This window comes from Colletotrichum scovillei (assembly GCF_011075155.1).
Source record: "Colletotrichum scovillei strain TJNH1 chromosome Unknown Contig00010, whole genome shotgun sequence".
NCBI lineage: Eukaryota > Fungi > Ascomycota > Sordariomycetes > Glomerellales > Glomerellaceae > Colletotrichum > Colletotrichum scovillei.
The window spans coordinates 445,088-460,530 of record NW_023336268.1 but is presented as its reverse complement, the minus strand read 5'-3'; the positions used below and the strand labels follow the sequence as shown (position 1 = coordinate 460,530).

At 50.1% G+C, this 15,443-nt stretch overlaps 7 protein-coding genes across 7 annotated transcripts; 4 read left to right on the top strand and 3 right to left on the bottom strand.

Moving 5' to 3' along the window:
• Positions 1 to 756: 756 nt before the first annotated feature.
• Positions 757 to 2,039, bottom strand: HER10_EVM0006135 (uncharacterized protein). Its single transcript, XM_035475729.1, has 2 exons — positions 1,611 to 2,039; positions 757 to 1,539 (listed from the first exon to the last, which is right to left on the bottom strand). The coding sequence occupies exons 1-2, from the start codon at positions 1,923 to 1,925 to the stop codon at positions 892 to 894; spliced, it is 963 nt and encodes a 320-aa protein (XP_035328059.1). The 5' UTR covers positions 1,926 to 2,039; the 3' UTR covers positions 757 to 891.
• A 2,398-nt stretch (positions 2,040 to 4,437) lies between these two features.
• Positions 4,438 to 5,847, top strand: HER10_EVM0001802 (uncharacterized protein; the record flags this gene model as incomplete). The annotated part of the gene is made up of 3 exons (XM_035471537.1): positions 4,438 to 4,458; positions 4,501 to 4,890; positions 4,996 to 5,847. The coding sequence occupies 3 exons, from the start codon at positions 4,438 to 4,440 to the stop codon at positions 5,845 to 5,847; spliced, it is 1,263 nt and encodes a 420-aa protein (XP_035327636.1).
• A 1,695-nt stretch (positions 5,848 to 7,542) lies between these two features.
• On the top strand, positions 7,543 to 8,817 carry HER10_EVM0000517 (uncharacterized protein; the record flags this gene model as incomplete). The annotated part of the gene is made up of 5 exons (XM_035470295.1): positions 7,543 to 7,716; positions 7,778 to 8,277; positions 8,345 to 8,384; positions 8,421 to 8,735; positions 8,767 to 8,817. 5 exons carry the CDS (start codon positions 7,543 to 7,545, stop codon positions 8,815 to 8,817), a joined length of 1,080 nt encoding a protein of 359 aa, XP_035327520.1.
• Positions 8,818 to 9,386: 569 nt separating this feature from the next.
• On the top strand, positions 9,387 to 10,895 carry HER10_EVM0005124 (endo-1,4-beta-xylanase D precursor; the record flags this gene model as incomplete). Its single annotated transcript, XM_035474748.1, has 1 exon — positions 9,387 to 10,895. One exon carries the CDS (start codon positions 9,387 to 9,389, stop codon positions 10,893 to 10,895), a length of 1,509 nt encoding a protein of 502 aa, XP_035327960.1.
• Positions 10,896 to 11,574: 679 nt separating this feature from the next.
• Positions 11,575 to 12,200, top strand: HER10_EVM0009647 (uncharacterized protein). The gene has a single exon (XM_035479129.1). The coding sequence runs from the start codon at positions 11,684 to 11,686 to the stop codon at positions 12,011 to 12,013; it is 330 nt and encodes a 109-aa protein (XP_035328361.1). The 5' UTR covers positions 11,575 to 11,683; the 3' UTR covers positions 12,014 to 12,200.
• Positions 12,201 to 12,416: 216 nt separating this feature from the next.
• HER10_EVM0008231 (short-chain dehydrogenase/reductase family Oxidoreductase) lies at positions 12,417 to 13,218 on the bottom strand (the record flags this gene model as incomplete). The annotated part of the gene is made up of 2 exons (XM_035477762.1): positions 12,417 to 12,597; positions 12,650 to 13,218. 2 exons carry the CDS (start codon positions 13,216 to 13,218, stop codon positions 12,417 to 12,419), a joined length of 750 nt encoding a protein of 249 aa, XP_035328243.1.
• A 584-nt stretch (positions 13,219 to 13,802) lies between these two features.
• HER10_EVM0006389 (short-chain dehydrogenase/reductase family Oxidoreductase) lies at positions 13,803 to 14,826 on the bottom strand (the record flags this gene model as incomplete). Its single annotated transcript, XM_035475975.1, has 4 exons — positions 13,803 to 14,005; positions 14,088 to 14,440; positions 14,515 to 14,632; positions 14,691 to 14,826. 4 exons carry the CDS (start codon positions 14,824 to 14,826, stop codon positions 13,803 to 13,805), a joined length of 810 nt encoding a protein of 269 aa, XP_035328088.1.
• Between the last annotated feature and the right edge of the window lie 617 nt (positions 14,827 to 15,443).

Genomic DNA, 15,443 nt, shown 5'->3' with positions numbered 1-15,443 from the left:
AAGGATGGAGTCTCGTACTTCCCTTGTCATGGTTGTGGATTTCTTGGTACAGAGTTCAATAGGTGTCGGGGTGATCGCGTATCAGGCATTGTCGTCAATAGACAATGCCACAAGGACAAGGACTTCTCACCTTTGGAACGTCTTTCTGAGGGAATTCTCAGACGACTCATTGGCCACTTGGATTGTCTCGATACCATCCACCTACGCATGGCTAGTTGCTCGATGATGCATCAAGTCAAGCTTGGTTGGGTAGCTATCCACAAACGCTTTGCCTTTGTCGCCACGAAAGAAGCGCCTCTGATTGAGTTGGTTTACAGAGAGATGCTCAAAAACCTAGATGAAAGTCCCAGCCAAGAGTTGGCAGAGACGCTTGAGAAGGAATACCCGTACCCTTGCTACAGCTGTTTCAAGGTCAAGCCTACTTCCAAATTCCTTGGCAGGACACTACAGTTCACAGAGGAGGAGCCGAATCGTTTCTGGCAGCGCCGGTGTCGCCATTGTTGCACGCTTGCGGCTGGCGAGCCCGAGATAGTGAATGAGTGGCAGAGGCGTCACCTGTGCTCCGACTGCGGGTTGGTGAGAGTCGAGGGGGAAGCTTGCCTCGGCTGTCTGGAGACCTCGGATGCTCGCTAAAGCGTAAATGTAACCACGATGACTAGTCGAAGTTCGACCGTCAACTACTAAGTAATCATAATACCAGGAACTGAAATAAGTCGACCGACACGATCGACAGAGATAATGAAACTGACGAGTAATCCACGTGACTCGATATCTACTTTATTTAACTAGCTTCCGAGAAAACACGTCCCGTCTGGCCCAGACGTGAAATGTGGCAAAGATCAACGCCAGCTCAACTCCGACTTTATACCATTCCCCCTATTATCGTACTGCTTATGACTGAGGCAGGTTTGGCGAGTGCATAGGACTGCCGTAACTATCATGCCGATGTCCATGTCCGTGTTGGTGACTAGGAGCCGGCGAGTCCCGTCCCTGCTGATGATGTTGCTGGTCATATGGCGAAGGCGACCCCATTTCGCTCCTCGCCACAGCTGCTGACGCATCCAGTTCCGAGTATCGATGAATGTTGCTTTGGTGATACTCTGAGCCTGGCGACATGGTTGGTGGCGGTGATGTACTGTACGGAGGCTTGTACCCTGTTGGTGGTGAAGTTGCTGCATATGAACTCGTCGCGCCGGTGTATTGCGGTTCCATCGGTTGACTTGGGGCTTCCGCTTTCTCGGCCAATTCTTGCTTTAGCTTTTTGTTTTGATTCCAGAGCCAAAAAGTTGACACCAAGCCGGCCAAGAGGCAAACACCGGTGACGACAGCAAGCCCAATGGTGGCGCCTTTGAATGCGGATCCATTATCTGTAGTTCCATCGGTGTTCGTCGTGTTCGCTGTACATACAGCCTCCTGAGTTGCGATGGTGAACGCTTCACTGGTACCACAGCACGTGGTGTTTGATTGACCACAGCAGTACTTGGCTGTGCCATCGTTACATGCGGTCATGAAGCTGATGTTACTCGGGTTTCCGCCGGTCTGAGACACAAGATCAGCCGTTACTCTATGTTTCTTATGGCAGTAGATAACGCCGATAGTTCATAACGTACCTGAATATCAGTGCAGACATGGTTGCAAGCCTTGCTCTTCCACGTCTTGTCGGTGCAGAAACCGCGTTGAGGCTGCTGTTGACGGTTGATACAGAGACCAGAAGAGGAGCAGATATCTCGTTGATCCGGAGGGCCGTCGAGAGCACAACAGCTTGAGAAGACTCCAGCCTGGTTGATACCGAGTTTGTTGCACGGAACGTACGTTTCGTTATCCGCGAGGGTGCCGTCCGGTGCGTAACACGACGCTTCTTGTGACAATACACCGAAAGAGTAAAGCGAGAGGCTCAAGACCACTCCTAGCATTGAGGCCAACATTGCGAAAACGTTAGTGGGCGGAATCCGAGTCGCTCAATATCGAGTCGCAAGCGGCATTGGTCGGGTGTTGTGAAATGAGAAGAAAGTCGGAAGAAGCAGAACCGAAACCCCCAGGGGAAGGGAAAAGAAAAGGCTCCCGCAGATTGAGGGGGACTTCTCAGCTCTATGAAGACAGGCCCTACCCGCGTGTAACATAATAGATGCATTTGCTGTGCAACCTTTTCCTCCTCATCTCAAGCCTCCCCGGCGTCTGACTGGCAGAATCCAGGACAAAGGGAGGGGGGCTCAGTCTCACGCGCATACGATATGCCTGCACTGTGATGTTTAACACCAACATGCAGCCAACGCAGCCCCCAAGCTATCTGAAATAGGAAGGCCAACCGAGAATGTTCAGCAATTGAACCCCGTCCAATCTGCGCCAGTCAGACGAACTGTTGGAAGCAGAATGCAGGATCCCGGTCGAATTGGATGCCTGGCCCACTCACCGTGCAGAGCTGACCGGCCAGAGACCACACCAACAGACGGACGAAGTGCAGAACTTTTACGATGAAGCGGTCGGCTGTGGCCGAGGAGGGGGTACGCAGCTTACTATGTGGTGCGGGAGAGGGCGGGATGACACGCTCTACTTGCATTTTCGGGTCGACCCATCTCCGGGCAACCGAACGATGCTGTGTCGGGAAATCGCCCGCTCAAGTTTTTGGTATTTGAAGTGACTTCATTGAGTGAATTCAACGATCGAAGTTGTCGATTGTTGGCCATGGCTTTGTTCGGCGCGGATGTGCAGTCGCAGATTAAAGCGAACAAAAGGATCCCAATCCCAGCGTCGAATCATGAGGCAATGCGACCGAGATTGCTCTAGTGCTGATTGTTGAAGGGATCAGGCTCGCCCCAAAGCCACAGGGCTTGGCAGGCCACACGAGTTGCTCTACCACGCATGTCAAAGTTTGCCCAGATTGTACAGCTTGTCTGTCAGCTTACACATCTGACAGGAGATCAACCCTCCTGCAGGACGTTAGCCCTCCTACATCTCCCACCTGGAGCCAAATAAAACCCACCTATCAGAGCTTGGGAGATCTAATACGAATAAGTCACAAAAAGCTGGACAGAGAAAGTTGAAAATGTTGATCTGGGCATCTAAGTAAGTAGTTGTCTTAACTTTTGGCCAAGGCAATGTCGGCTTTGATCGATGCTCACTGAAGTATTTACAGACCTGGGACTATTTACCAGTCCTCACCAAGCGCTCAGATTATTCATTACTTTGGACCGAGATCCAGTAACTGATTAGGAGAACTGGCAACAGTATGGTAACGTGAGGCCTTTGTTTTTGAAAAGGCTGGTCTCTGGCCTGCTTATACGAGCGGAGATGTGTTGCAAACAGTTCAAGACTTTTCAATTCTGTCATACCTCTTGCTCTCAAGTCCGGAAGAAGCTGACTAGATAATTTCGAATTTAGTATTGACACAAAAAAAAAGGAGACTAGAAGCAGATGTACACATACTCTGGTATGCTTGCCAGGCCCAGGTGGCCCTAGATCTGCAACAAAGACTCTGACCATTTAAGAATGATAGGAACACTTAAACGTAGAAGCAAAGCCTGAATTGCCATATCTAAAAACCTATTGAAGTACGCGTACCAGCACCTCTTGTCCGCGGACGCCTCACATGAGACTTTCAGAAGCGAGTTCCCGGGCCAAACTCGTATTGTCAGGCCAGCTTGGTGTTGCTCATCATCATGGTAAACAGGAGTCGGTTTAAAATTTGGGGAATTCCCAGGGTGCCTTTTAGATGGAAATAGGGTCCCAAAATGGGCCCAACTAAGACGGGCCTTTCTGTATCTCTACTGCCCGGCTCAGCGCTTCAGAGTCAAGAGTAGTAATTCATCGTAGCAATTGATACGTCTCTACGTTCTGCTTGCAACTCTGCTACATGCGTTCGGCTTAAGCTTGTAATCTATCTTGATTCATGTCAGCACCAACATATTAGTATAACATTTGCAAATTTCTGACGAGAACATTAGCTTCAAGCTCAACGAATACTAGAAAGTAACAGAGAGATCGATTAGTTCCATTTACACAAGTGAACAAATAGAATTTTCAAGGAAACCGACCATGAATAACGATACTAGACATTAGGTTCTCTGCATTAGGTACCAATTAAGGTAACCGACGTGTTGCCTGCGCTGGTCCACAGGACGAGAGTTAAATGATGGAGCACCGGGTGTATGCATCCGCTCGGCCCCTCCCCCGCATTTTGAGCTTGAATACCGTCCTAGCCCCGGCATAGCCGTGAACCGATCGGCTATGTGATGAGGACACTCTTCATAAGTACATGTAGGCGGCCTCGTATCTACATGTCTGTATAGCTGGAAGTTGAGGCGAGTTCATGGTAATAACATCTTACCCGACTACAAACAGATTCGACGTAAATCGCATGTTTCTTCTTAACACGTACAAGAACATAAAATGGCACAAAATCACAACGTAAGTACCTATGCGAGTAGGTCCCGTTTATTCATGCCACACAAGATTAACATTGTATAGGAACACTGCTTTCCAGGCGCGGAAAATGCGACAGAGAGATTTTGCGACTTCATAGTCCAGACTCAGTTCGAGGATATCCCAGACCAGGCCCTCGCAAAACTCTTCGATCTCGTCATTGATCATATCGGAGTTGGGGCCGGCGGAGGTGCCCATTCGGAGTCGAGTGAGCACATCATCAAGGGCGTCGAGGCTTTCGCCATGGGCTCCATTGGAAAGAGTAAAGTCTACGGCAAAGAGAAAACTTATCCTACCCAAATCGCAGCTTTGCTGAACGGGGCGTTTGCGCATTCTTTCGACTACGATGATACGCTCGCTATTGGTATCATTCACACTGGCGCGAGTGTGATCCCCGCTGCCTTAGCGCAGGCCGAGGTGTCAAATGCTCCTGGAACCTTACTGCTCACGGCGTTATCCGTTGGGTACGAGGTCGCTTCTCGTCTCGGTCGTGCCTTGTCAAATGGTGGATACCCTCGGGGCTTCCACAACACCAGCACGGCCGGTATCTTCGGAGCGGTTGCCGCCATTAGCAAGATCAAGGGCCTGACGTCTGCACAAGTCTACAATGCGTTCGGCCTAGCGGGCTCAAAGACCGCTGGTTCGATGCAGTTTCTCGACAATGGATCTTGGAACAAGCAATTACATCCTGGCTTCGCTGCCCATGATGCCTTCCTCTGTGTTGCTCTCGCGGAGGCTGGCGTGACTGGGGCCTCTCACATCGTTGAGGGCAAATGGGGCTTCTTGCAAGCTCATTCTGCAAACGTCAACGCTGTTGGGTTGACCGAAAGCCTTGGGACGGAATGGATTTACCCAGCGACAGCACTGAAGCCGTTTCCCGCATGTCGGTTTACTCATACCGCCATTGAAATCACAGCAAGACTTGCCGCAAAGTCCGACTCACAGAAACTGCCGGACAGAATAGTCGTAGGGTTGACTCGAGCTGGATATGGCATCGTTGGCGAGCCCAGCCCTAACAAGAAGCACCCCAAAACCATCGTCGATGCTCAGTTCAGCATTTACTACCAAGTCGCTGTTGCGTGGCTGTTCGGTAGCGACATCGGCTGGGGTGCATACGATACCGACAAGATGGAGAGCAAGCAAGTTGCACAGCTGTGCGATAGGATTAAGGTCGAAATCAACGACAAACTTGAGAAGGAATTCGAGGTGCAAATGACATTTTCAGGCATAGGTGGCGTAGGCGATATCGAAGAAGCGATGGTTTATCCCCTGGGAGAGGATGAGCATCCCTTTTCGCACGAGCGAGTTGAGAAGAAGTTCAGAGGCTTGACCGCGTCTATCTATGATAGCGATCGTGCGGGTAGGATACTCCAAGTTGTGCAGGGGCTTCCAGAGAGGCAGACAAAGGATTTGATCGAGTTATTGTGAGTGATTCGTTGTGACGCGGGATCACTGTCGACCGGAATTGGCTGTCTTTTTCTCCCCGGATGATTGGACACGAAAGCAGACGATGGCGGAATAGATTGAACACTTCTCAGACAACCCATGAGGTGCTGCTTCCTATTTCAGCGACTTGGTGTGCTGGAATTGGGAACCGCCTCCAACTCAGTTCAGGCGCGAGCACGGAAGCCCTCTTCCGGGCTGAAGGGGGAATCTCTCCGAAATCATGGAAGTGATCGAGACCAACACCCAGCCGACCGAGGAGTGGCTTTCCTGGGATGTCCGGGCCAAGTTGCTATTTGCGGTTCTCTCTGGTGGTCTAGAACCGGAAATAAACTCACGCAGGCGGCATGCCCGCTGGAGAGGGTCGCGCTTCGGTCTGCTCAATATTGCCAAGGGTCCATAGGCACAGGCGGAAGGGCTGAACGAACCTGACTGTGAATGGGCGCAAGAGCCTTGCAGGAGGTGAAAACGCTGATGCAATATGTAACTGTTTGCTGTTGAAGTGAGGAAATGGTCGTAAATACTGAGATTAAGCCCGAGTCCGACTGGCAGCCTGACGGTGTGCATTAGTGTATCTCATCTGGTCTTCATCTGGCCCCTTCACGCTGGGTTATGGTGCAGAGCACCAACATTTGAGTCAATCACAGCTTCGGATCTTTGTGAGTGGAAGTTGTAAATCTCATCATCAGGCCTGCATGAATGTTCTTGCACTACTGCAACCTCACATATTAAGGTAGGATACTTCGACGAACTCTGGGAGGGTGAGTTGAAAGGAGGAGGTCAAACACTCGCTGAACTGCCCTCCGGAGATCGGTCGGGGCATTGTGTCGAAAGACTCCACTCCGGTGAACTTGAAGCCTCAAAGTTTAAGCAGTAAGGCAACATCACTAGGGTATTGTTCCCGAGTCAGACGACTCGTACGCCTTATGTCTTGGATAGACTGGTCTGTGAACTTCATTTATTTATCAGACTTTGGAGGTCGTGTTCGTGATACTCGTGGCCATGCCAAGCTGTAATCCGGAGGATCGATGAGACATAACCATGGGTAAGCCCCTTGTCCAGGCCCGAGCGTACATATCTGATGGTATGGGAGCACTTTTCAGAGCTCTTCTCCCTCGAAGGGCCTTGGTGGGAAATCCACAGCCATACATGCGAAGCTCGCCACGATGAATTGATTCATCTTTCGTGCCGCCAGTTCCATCGGCTGTCACCCTGCGGGAGAGCCCGATCCGTCCGTGCTCTGACTTTTCGGCCGGGCGGGAGTGCGGGGGATGATACTGTTCGCTGCTACTTCATCTCGCTTCCGGGTCTGACACTCAGGGGCACCCCTTCTTCTCCAATTGCTCGACAGCGGGTGAGGCCACGAGTGATGTCGCATTGCAACCCTTGAAGGGATCGACTCCCTTGGAACCATAAAACTGTCGTGGTAACGTTTGGTCTACCGGCTGAACTCCTTTTTTCGGGTGATGTGCGGAGGGCAAGGGGCGGGAAGGCCACTTGACCGGTTCTTTTATAGCCATGCATCGCCTTCCAGACGGAACCAAGGTCCCTGTTCGGGGATCTCTTCGATCTTTGGGACCATTTTATACCACCTTGCCCCTTGGCAGCTGGGGCGGCATCGAAGAGTTCTGCATGCGATGGTTCTCGACACCACGTCGTGATTGAGCACATCTCGTGGTTATGGACGATACCCCTTGGGACGAACTCCCACACGACGACTATGGCCCGGGGTTGCTCGCCACAGTATGGACTCTTATTGGTATTGCTGGTGCATTTATAGGCCTACGGATATACTGCAAGTTCTCGCGTGGAAGAGGACTGTGGTTAGACGACCATGTGCTGGTTGCATCGTGGGTAAGACACCTCAATTGCGACTGATGACGAATTTGTCAGTACCTAACAATGCCTCAATCAGTGCGCTCTGCTAGCTCTGGGATCGTTCATCTCTATCGACGTGTCGTACGACTTTGGCAAGCATAACTGGGATATCACGCCGGGAAATTGGTCATGGCTATTACTCTATGCCAACCTTTCTGGGTCGTTTTCAATCATCGCAGCAGCTTGGAGCAAGACGTCTTTCGCGCTGACTCTGCTTCGAATTACACGAGAATCATCCGAACGATGGATGAAGTTGCTCGTATGGTTCATCATCATCTCAATCAACACATTCCTCGGCGTCAACGTACTCTTCACCTGGATACAATGTTGGCCGGTTGAGAAGACTTGGAGGACAGCCTCAACACCTGGCACCTGCTGGCCGAAGAGCATCATGATGAACTATAACGTCTTCACGGCATCGTACTCTGGAGGGATGGATATCGTACTGGCCATCTTGCCATGGAAGATTATATGGGGACTTACTATGACCAAAAAAGAGAAATTCGGTGTTCTAATTGCTATGAGCATGGGCGTATTGTGAGTTGTGCTTCAACAATCCGCTTGGGAAGTTGGAGTCCACGTGACTGACGAATACTTCCGCCAGCGCCGGTGCTGTATCTTTCATCAAGATCCGAACAATTGCTGCGATAGGAGCTTTCGACATTATCGATACTGTTGAGTTGGTGATCTGGGGGGCAGCAGAAAGTGTTGTCACTATTATCGCTGCAACCATACCAATACTGCGGGCATTGGTACGGGACCACAAAGCGCCAACGGCTCGATTCGCTAGTGACGAAGAGTCCATGATGCGCCGTCTGGGAGCAGCCTCGATTGCGACAGCTACCGTAGCAAGCCCAGGTTTGAGGAGGTCAAGATCTGATCTGGAGTTAGCAGAGTGGAAGGACCCATTGACGGAGACTCGAACGGGTCAGTATAACCAGATCCCGAGGCCGTGGAAAGTAGGTGACGTGAAGTTTGAGCCAAAAAGAGGAGACGTAATGATACCACCTGGTGCTTTCAAACGAGGACATGATGAGACGGGGTATAGTGGTTCTATGGAGCTATCCAGAAGATTAAAGTAGTTCCAAGCATTTTATGTACAAAAGTTCTCGTTATCCTCTTTGCACAGCAATTATCCAAAGTTTCTTCCAATGACTACTCTAACAATGTTGCAATTGCCAATCCTTCTCCAGGAGGCTTGAAATAGTAGCTTGAGTAGACAGCGTTTCAGTGGAAGGTTCCTCGGTCCCAATTCGTCAGAAGAACACATTCAATCCCATGTCTAGTACCCGAGAGTGATCGTCATGGTGGATCAGCATAAAAATAATTGCTTCCAAAGTTCCCATAGGGTGTCATGGCCGCCAGGCAGCAGAATTACAGATGAGCGCTAAAATCCTCCTGCACGTTATTAGGGGACTTGGGTAAGCTGGACATTGGGAATCCAAAAATGTCACTTAAACGTGCGATATGCCCTCTCGCAGCAACGCGACACAGCAAGGCAAGCTTTCTCTCTATAATACTGGGTGCGACTTCAAGGTCAAGGTAGCATTGGTACGTCCAAAAGGCATTCTTTGTTCCAGACGCACAGTGCTGCTACCCCTCAACGACGCCACCATCTCAACATCTGACACGCAGACTCGCCGAAGATGAAGTTACCACTCTGCACGACAGCCATTCTCTTCTCAAGTAGTTCATATGCCGCAACCATGAGGCGAGCACTCCCAGATTTCACCACTTCGGAAGCCGGCAACCCTTTTGTAGACGGGTGGTACGCCGATCCCGACACATGCGTCTACAAGGGCCAGTATTGGGTATTCCCGACCTCATCCTACGCCTATGACGAGCAGACCTATCTAGATGCCTTCTCTTCGACCGACTTAGTGCACTGGACCAAACATGCGAACATCCTCACCAAAGCCCAGGTATCTTGGGCAAACAGAGCCATGTGGGCGCCCGCCCATATTGAACGCGACGGAAAGTACTATCTGTACTTTGCAGCCAATGATATCCAAGAGGGAGAAACGCAGGTTGGCGGTATTGGTGTTGCCGTAGCAGACCAGCCCGAGGGCCCTTACAAAGATGCGATCGGGAAGCCGCTCATTGGCGAGTACCATAATAGGGCACAGCCCATCGATCAAGATGTCTTCATCGATGATGATGGTCAGGCGTATATCTACTATGGTGGCCACGCGCATGCCAATGTTGCCAAGCTGAACAGCGATATGACCAGCATCGGCAGCTTTTCAGATGGCACGCAATTCAAAGAAATCACACCGGAGAACTATGTGGAGGGTTCTCTGATGTTCAAGCGCAATGGAAAGTACTATCTTATGTGGTCTGAAGGAGGCTGGACAGGCCCAGATTATTCAGTCTCATACGCCATTTCGGATTCACCCATCGGCCCTTTCAACCGAGAAGCCAAGATACTACAGCAGGATACCGCTGTAGCAACTGGTTCTGGCCATAACGGGGTCATCAACGTCCCCGGAACCGACATCTGGTACATCTTCTATCACCGCCGGCCATTGGGCGACAGTGATGGCAACCATCGTCAACTTGCCTATGATAGGATGTACTTCAATGAGGATGGGACAATCAAGCCAGTTACGATGCTGGTCAAGGACAACTTTGAGGACGGGAACCTGATTGGCTGGAAGACTTCTTTTGAAGGGTCCTTCTCAGTCAAGGATGGGAAGCTTAAGGCGGAAAAGGCCATAAGTGGAAAGGCCCTTCAGAACACAGGATTCGAGGATTTGGTATTTGATATCGACATCGCCCTCGTTGATCCAGATGTTGGATCAAATGCTCAAGATTCCGGTGATGCGGGAGTTGTTTTCGGCGTAACGAGCGCTTCAGCAGGAATCGACAGCTTGACTGGGTTCTACGCTGCAATTGACGCATCAGGCGAGGTCGTTCTAGGTCAAATGGACCAGAGTTGGACTCAACTAGCATCTGTCCAGACACCGATCCAGGCGGAAACAAACTACCACCTAAGGGTGACCGTAATCAACAAGGAAGTCAAAGTCTTTGTTGATAATATGAGCGTCCCTAAGCTGACGCACACCGTCTCGAAGAGTACTAAGGGAACCACTGGAGTGCGAGTGTTCCGGACCGGAGCTCTCTATGATAATCTTTCTGTTGCACATCCACAGTAATTAAATGGGACAGTAATCGAGTACGTGCCGATGAACCGTCAAAAGAACGCACCCGCATGTGTACTCAGATGTTGAAGCTAAGCTGGGCCATTAACGGATTATTAGTATTCTGTGGATAATTCAAATCGAACGATCAAACTGGAACCACTTACTTAAAATATCTACTTTAGTTCCTGGCGTGACATTCCTCTTCGTGTGTACAGGTGACGCTCATGACATATTGCCATATCAGACCGCCTACCGGGATTTCAATCAATACTGTACCAAGTGGCAGCGTGGTTAGCTGGAAGCCATACCGATAAGCTCCATGTCGATCAACTATCATTGATTACTATGATAGTCCGACTGATCGAGAAGCGGGGTTTAGCAAAACAAGCTTCCCCGCTCAGAACTCCGTGTGTCCGAGGCATGCCGAGGCACGGGAGATCAAGTCGAGATTCGAGAGACGGAGCACGGAGCGCCCGAATCCGCTCCACCTGGCACGCTGTCAAGGGCTACAATTCGCACCGGAATCCACGGAGTGGAAACCTAAAACACTGCGACAGAAGGGAGAATTGGTAAGCCGTGTCTCCGCCCCAATGGAAATGCGTAGTTGTGTCTTACGTCAGTGAGGGGATGATGAGCGGAGGTATTTATCCCTTTCGGGTCCCGGCGGTCTAGGCTTGAGTCACAAAGATCAATTCAATTCAAAATATCTATCAACAGACTTAGCTCGATTGCCTCATCCGCCAACAACTCAAACGCATCTTCTTCCAGACAGCTAAGCAAAAAATAAGAAACTCGACAAAATGCCTGCCACCGTCTCTGTCCTTTACCCCAACGAGGCTGATGCCAAGTACAACATCGATTACTACGTCGAGAGCCACATGCCCATGGCCGCTGCCACATGGAAGTCCGCCGGCGTCAAGTCCTGGAAGGTCACCAAGTACTCGGCGTCCCCCGACGGAAAGCAGCCCAAGTACGCTTTCGCCGGCATTCTCACCTTCGACAGCGTTGAGAGCATTCATAAGGCGCTCGCCTCACCCGACACGGCCAAGGTCATGCAGGACGTCCCCAACTACAGCAACAAGGAGCCCGTCTTCTTGATCGGCGAGGACGCGAAGGAGGCTACTCTTTAAGTGGCTATTTGTGGCATGACATCTTTGGCCGGAAGGAGCGACTTCATCCAACAGCCATGGACGGAGGAATGAAGTGAACACTACCTCAGTTCGGACTGGAGCTCTATTGAAATAGTAGCAGTAATGAGAAGAATCTTATGACATACGAAACCGGGATTCGCAAAAGACAAAAGGAGAGAGTCATTGATTTATCTAAAATCAAGTGAACAGAGTCAAAATTCATTTATTATGAACATAAAAGTGCTAAGGCCTTGACGGAGATGACGTTTTTTTAGCTTACACTGAGTTCAGGTCTGAAGTAGGAAACAATGTCGTGCTGTTGCGAGTGAGTTGCTTGAAGACCAATGCCTCAACCTAAGTACCACGGACCAAGTGCAACTGCGAGTTGCGAGCATGGGCTTGATTACAAACCGGCACCCCCGTCAACACTCCAAGCGGCTCCATTTACAAAGGTGCTCTTGTCGCTGAGCATGAAGACGGTCACATCGGCTACTTCTTGGGCCTTCCCTACGAGTGTTGGGGCAGGAAAGTCCTTAGGAACTCTGGCCAAATTGGCTTGGTGCATCGGCGTGTCAATAGCACCACTGCCATTTCATCAGCATCGTTCAACCAAAGGGAAGAGTGCGAATAACTCACGGTAACACACAATTGACTCTGGCCCTGTCGCCGACTTCTTTAGCGGCACTGCGAACCATCCCCAGGGACGCATGCTTAGAAGCGGCAAATACCGCACCTTTCAGGAAGCCTTGGAGTGAGAACATGCTTCCAATGTGAACAAAACTCCCGCCGTGAGATAGGAAATCGGGCACCAGGGCTTCAGCGAGTACATGAAACGCCCCCTTGATATTGAGATTGGCGATGAAGTCGAATTCGGCATCGCTGGTTTCCCAGATCGACTGGGTGCCCAATTCATGGCCACCGCAACCGGCAAAGTTGGCGACACCATCGACCTTGCCGAAATGCGACTTTGTGTCTCTTAGGAAGTTGCGGATCGATAAGCGGTCTGTGACATCTGAGGCTCTAAAGAAGACTCTCTCTTGTTGCTCTGAGTCAAGTCCCTTGACCGCATTTTCAAGAGCAGCGCTGTTGACATCAGACATCCCAACCTTGGCACCTTCATCAAGTAGAGTCTTTGCGGTAGCTAAGCCCATTCCAGATGCAGAGCCAATCACAATGATGGTTTTTTCGCTGAATGTGAGAGACATGTCGGTAATGTAAAGTATCGGGTTTAAGATATGGCTTCAATGGGCTTAGGGATGTGGAAAGTAAAGAGTAGCAAACGAACACAACAGTCATTAAGTACGTGAGTATGAGATGAAATAACCACTATAGATAGACGAGACCTTTTATAAATAATTGAGACTTCTCCTGTGTCACGTCATTGCTATGATACTTCTCACTAGATCTCACGATCTCTACTGCCAAACTTGAGGACATGGACAGCTCCACCGTCAGCCACCTTTTGCCGCCAATGCACGCTAATGCAGCCCGCTGACAACCGAAACTTGCGTACCAGGATATTGGTTCAACATGTCCCATAAACACAATGGTGTTACTGGGTTAAGATAGACAAACGTTACTCTAATTTCTTTTGCAAAACGTGGCTCCTGTCTTGCACGTTTCGCAATTACTCGAAGTGATGATAGTACAATCCAGTTGATTGAATCATTAAGTAATGCCACGGCGATGAATGAGGCCCTTTCTCTAGCTGCTCAGGACCCCTAAACAAATGGGTACTTACCAATAGCTGTATGCAAGCATATATATTTACTTGAGTGAACCAATGTTCTCATAACCATGTCTCGAAGAAGCGAACAGCTTGTAGGAAAGCATCCTCTTTCGCAGCCTTTTGCACAGGATTGTTGAGATCAGGATGCGTAGCAAAGCCGTGAGGTGTTCCGCCATAAAGTGCCATCGTGAAAGGTTGACCAGTAGTTCCCATGGCCGTTTCGATCTCCACCCTTCTCTTGGTCAACATACCAGTATCCCCCTCTGTGCGGCGCGGAAGTTAGTCTTGTAAGACACACCGAATTCAAGAGGGAGGGAAATGTTCAATTCCCGCAATTGGGCTTACCGGCCACGGCCAAACTTGCAGGTCCTTTGATAGCCTTGATTTCGTCGTCACTGAGTGCGCTTGGATGTGCAGCAAACCCAACCTGCACTCCCTTGTTGTCGGGCAGCCCGAGTGCTCGGAAAACATATCGCCCACCGAAACAATATCCGGTTGAGGCAATATGACGGACGCCCATTTGCTCTCGCATGTAGGTGATGGCTTTCTCGACTTTGGGGTCTGTCACGCTAGGTCCATGTGACTTGAAAAACTCGCTCGCGTTGAACCCTGACATGGAGCCTTCGGTTCTTGGCTTGCCGTCCATCAAGTCTGGGGCAACGGTGATGTAGCCAGCGCGGGCAAAGCTGTCGGCGAGACTTCGAGGGGGTCAGTTATCACTCGAAGTATGAAGCTAGGCTGATGCAGAATTATACATCCTCAGTCTACTCACAGCATGTTCTCCGTCGACTGGATTCCAAAAACGTCAGGCAGCATGAGAACTCCAAATTGTCGCATTGGATCTGGACCCTTTTCGCTCTTGTTCCGCGGCATTGAGACGTAAAGATCAACTGTTTTTGTCAATTACGACACTTCAGCACAAAATTCAGGGATAGAATAGTCACTTACGGCCATTGAAAGGCACAACTTTCCCAACCGGGGTGCCGGCAAATGCCAAGATGGACAAGTCAGCGACGTACGAGCTCCTACTTTCCGCCAGGGACATCAACCCCAGGAATGCAGAGACAGCGCAGGGGCATCGCATCGTGGCAAGTTCTTGAACCAAATTACTGCTCTAAAAGAGGCAAACATGCTGAAATATGTCACGGGGAAGGTTGAGCATTTTAAAGTGTCAAAATATGCGTACCATGGGATGTAGACTCTCTCCCGAGGCACCGTACCTGCATCGAGACTGCCTCATAGAGGAAGCTTAACTCCAAATTGGCTCGGGACCCGAAGAACATCATGCCGAGAGTGTTGAACTTGGAGGGTGTGGCAAGCTGCCGATACGCAGCAAACTTCCGCCAATTCCGTAGCTAGCGCTATCTACGGGGTGCTCGCTCCAGCCAAATTTGTTGTTTTATCTGATCAAAAGACAAGACGACCGGAGCTAAAGTAAGGTGAGCCAATCATCTTCTCAGCTGTCCATCTCGTACATGGCCGGTGCTGTGCTCTCTGGAGCGTTTCGGGGTCGTCTCAGTCAAAGCTTGATGAGATGAAACGAACATTTCCTCTATCGGCAACGGAGAGAAACCATCGAAAGAGTCATTTCGTCCTTCTCTTTTTGAAATAAGCAATAGATTAGATTGCGTGATAATAAGAGACCATTTTATGCTATTATCTTTATTGCTTTCGATCTCAAAGAAATGCAAACTTCCGTCG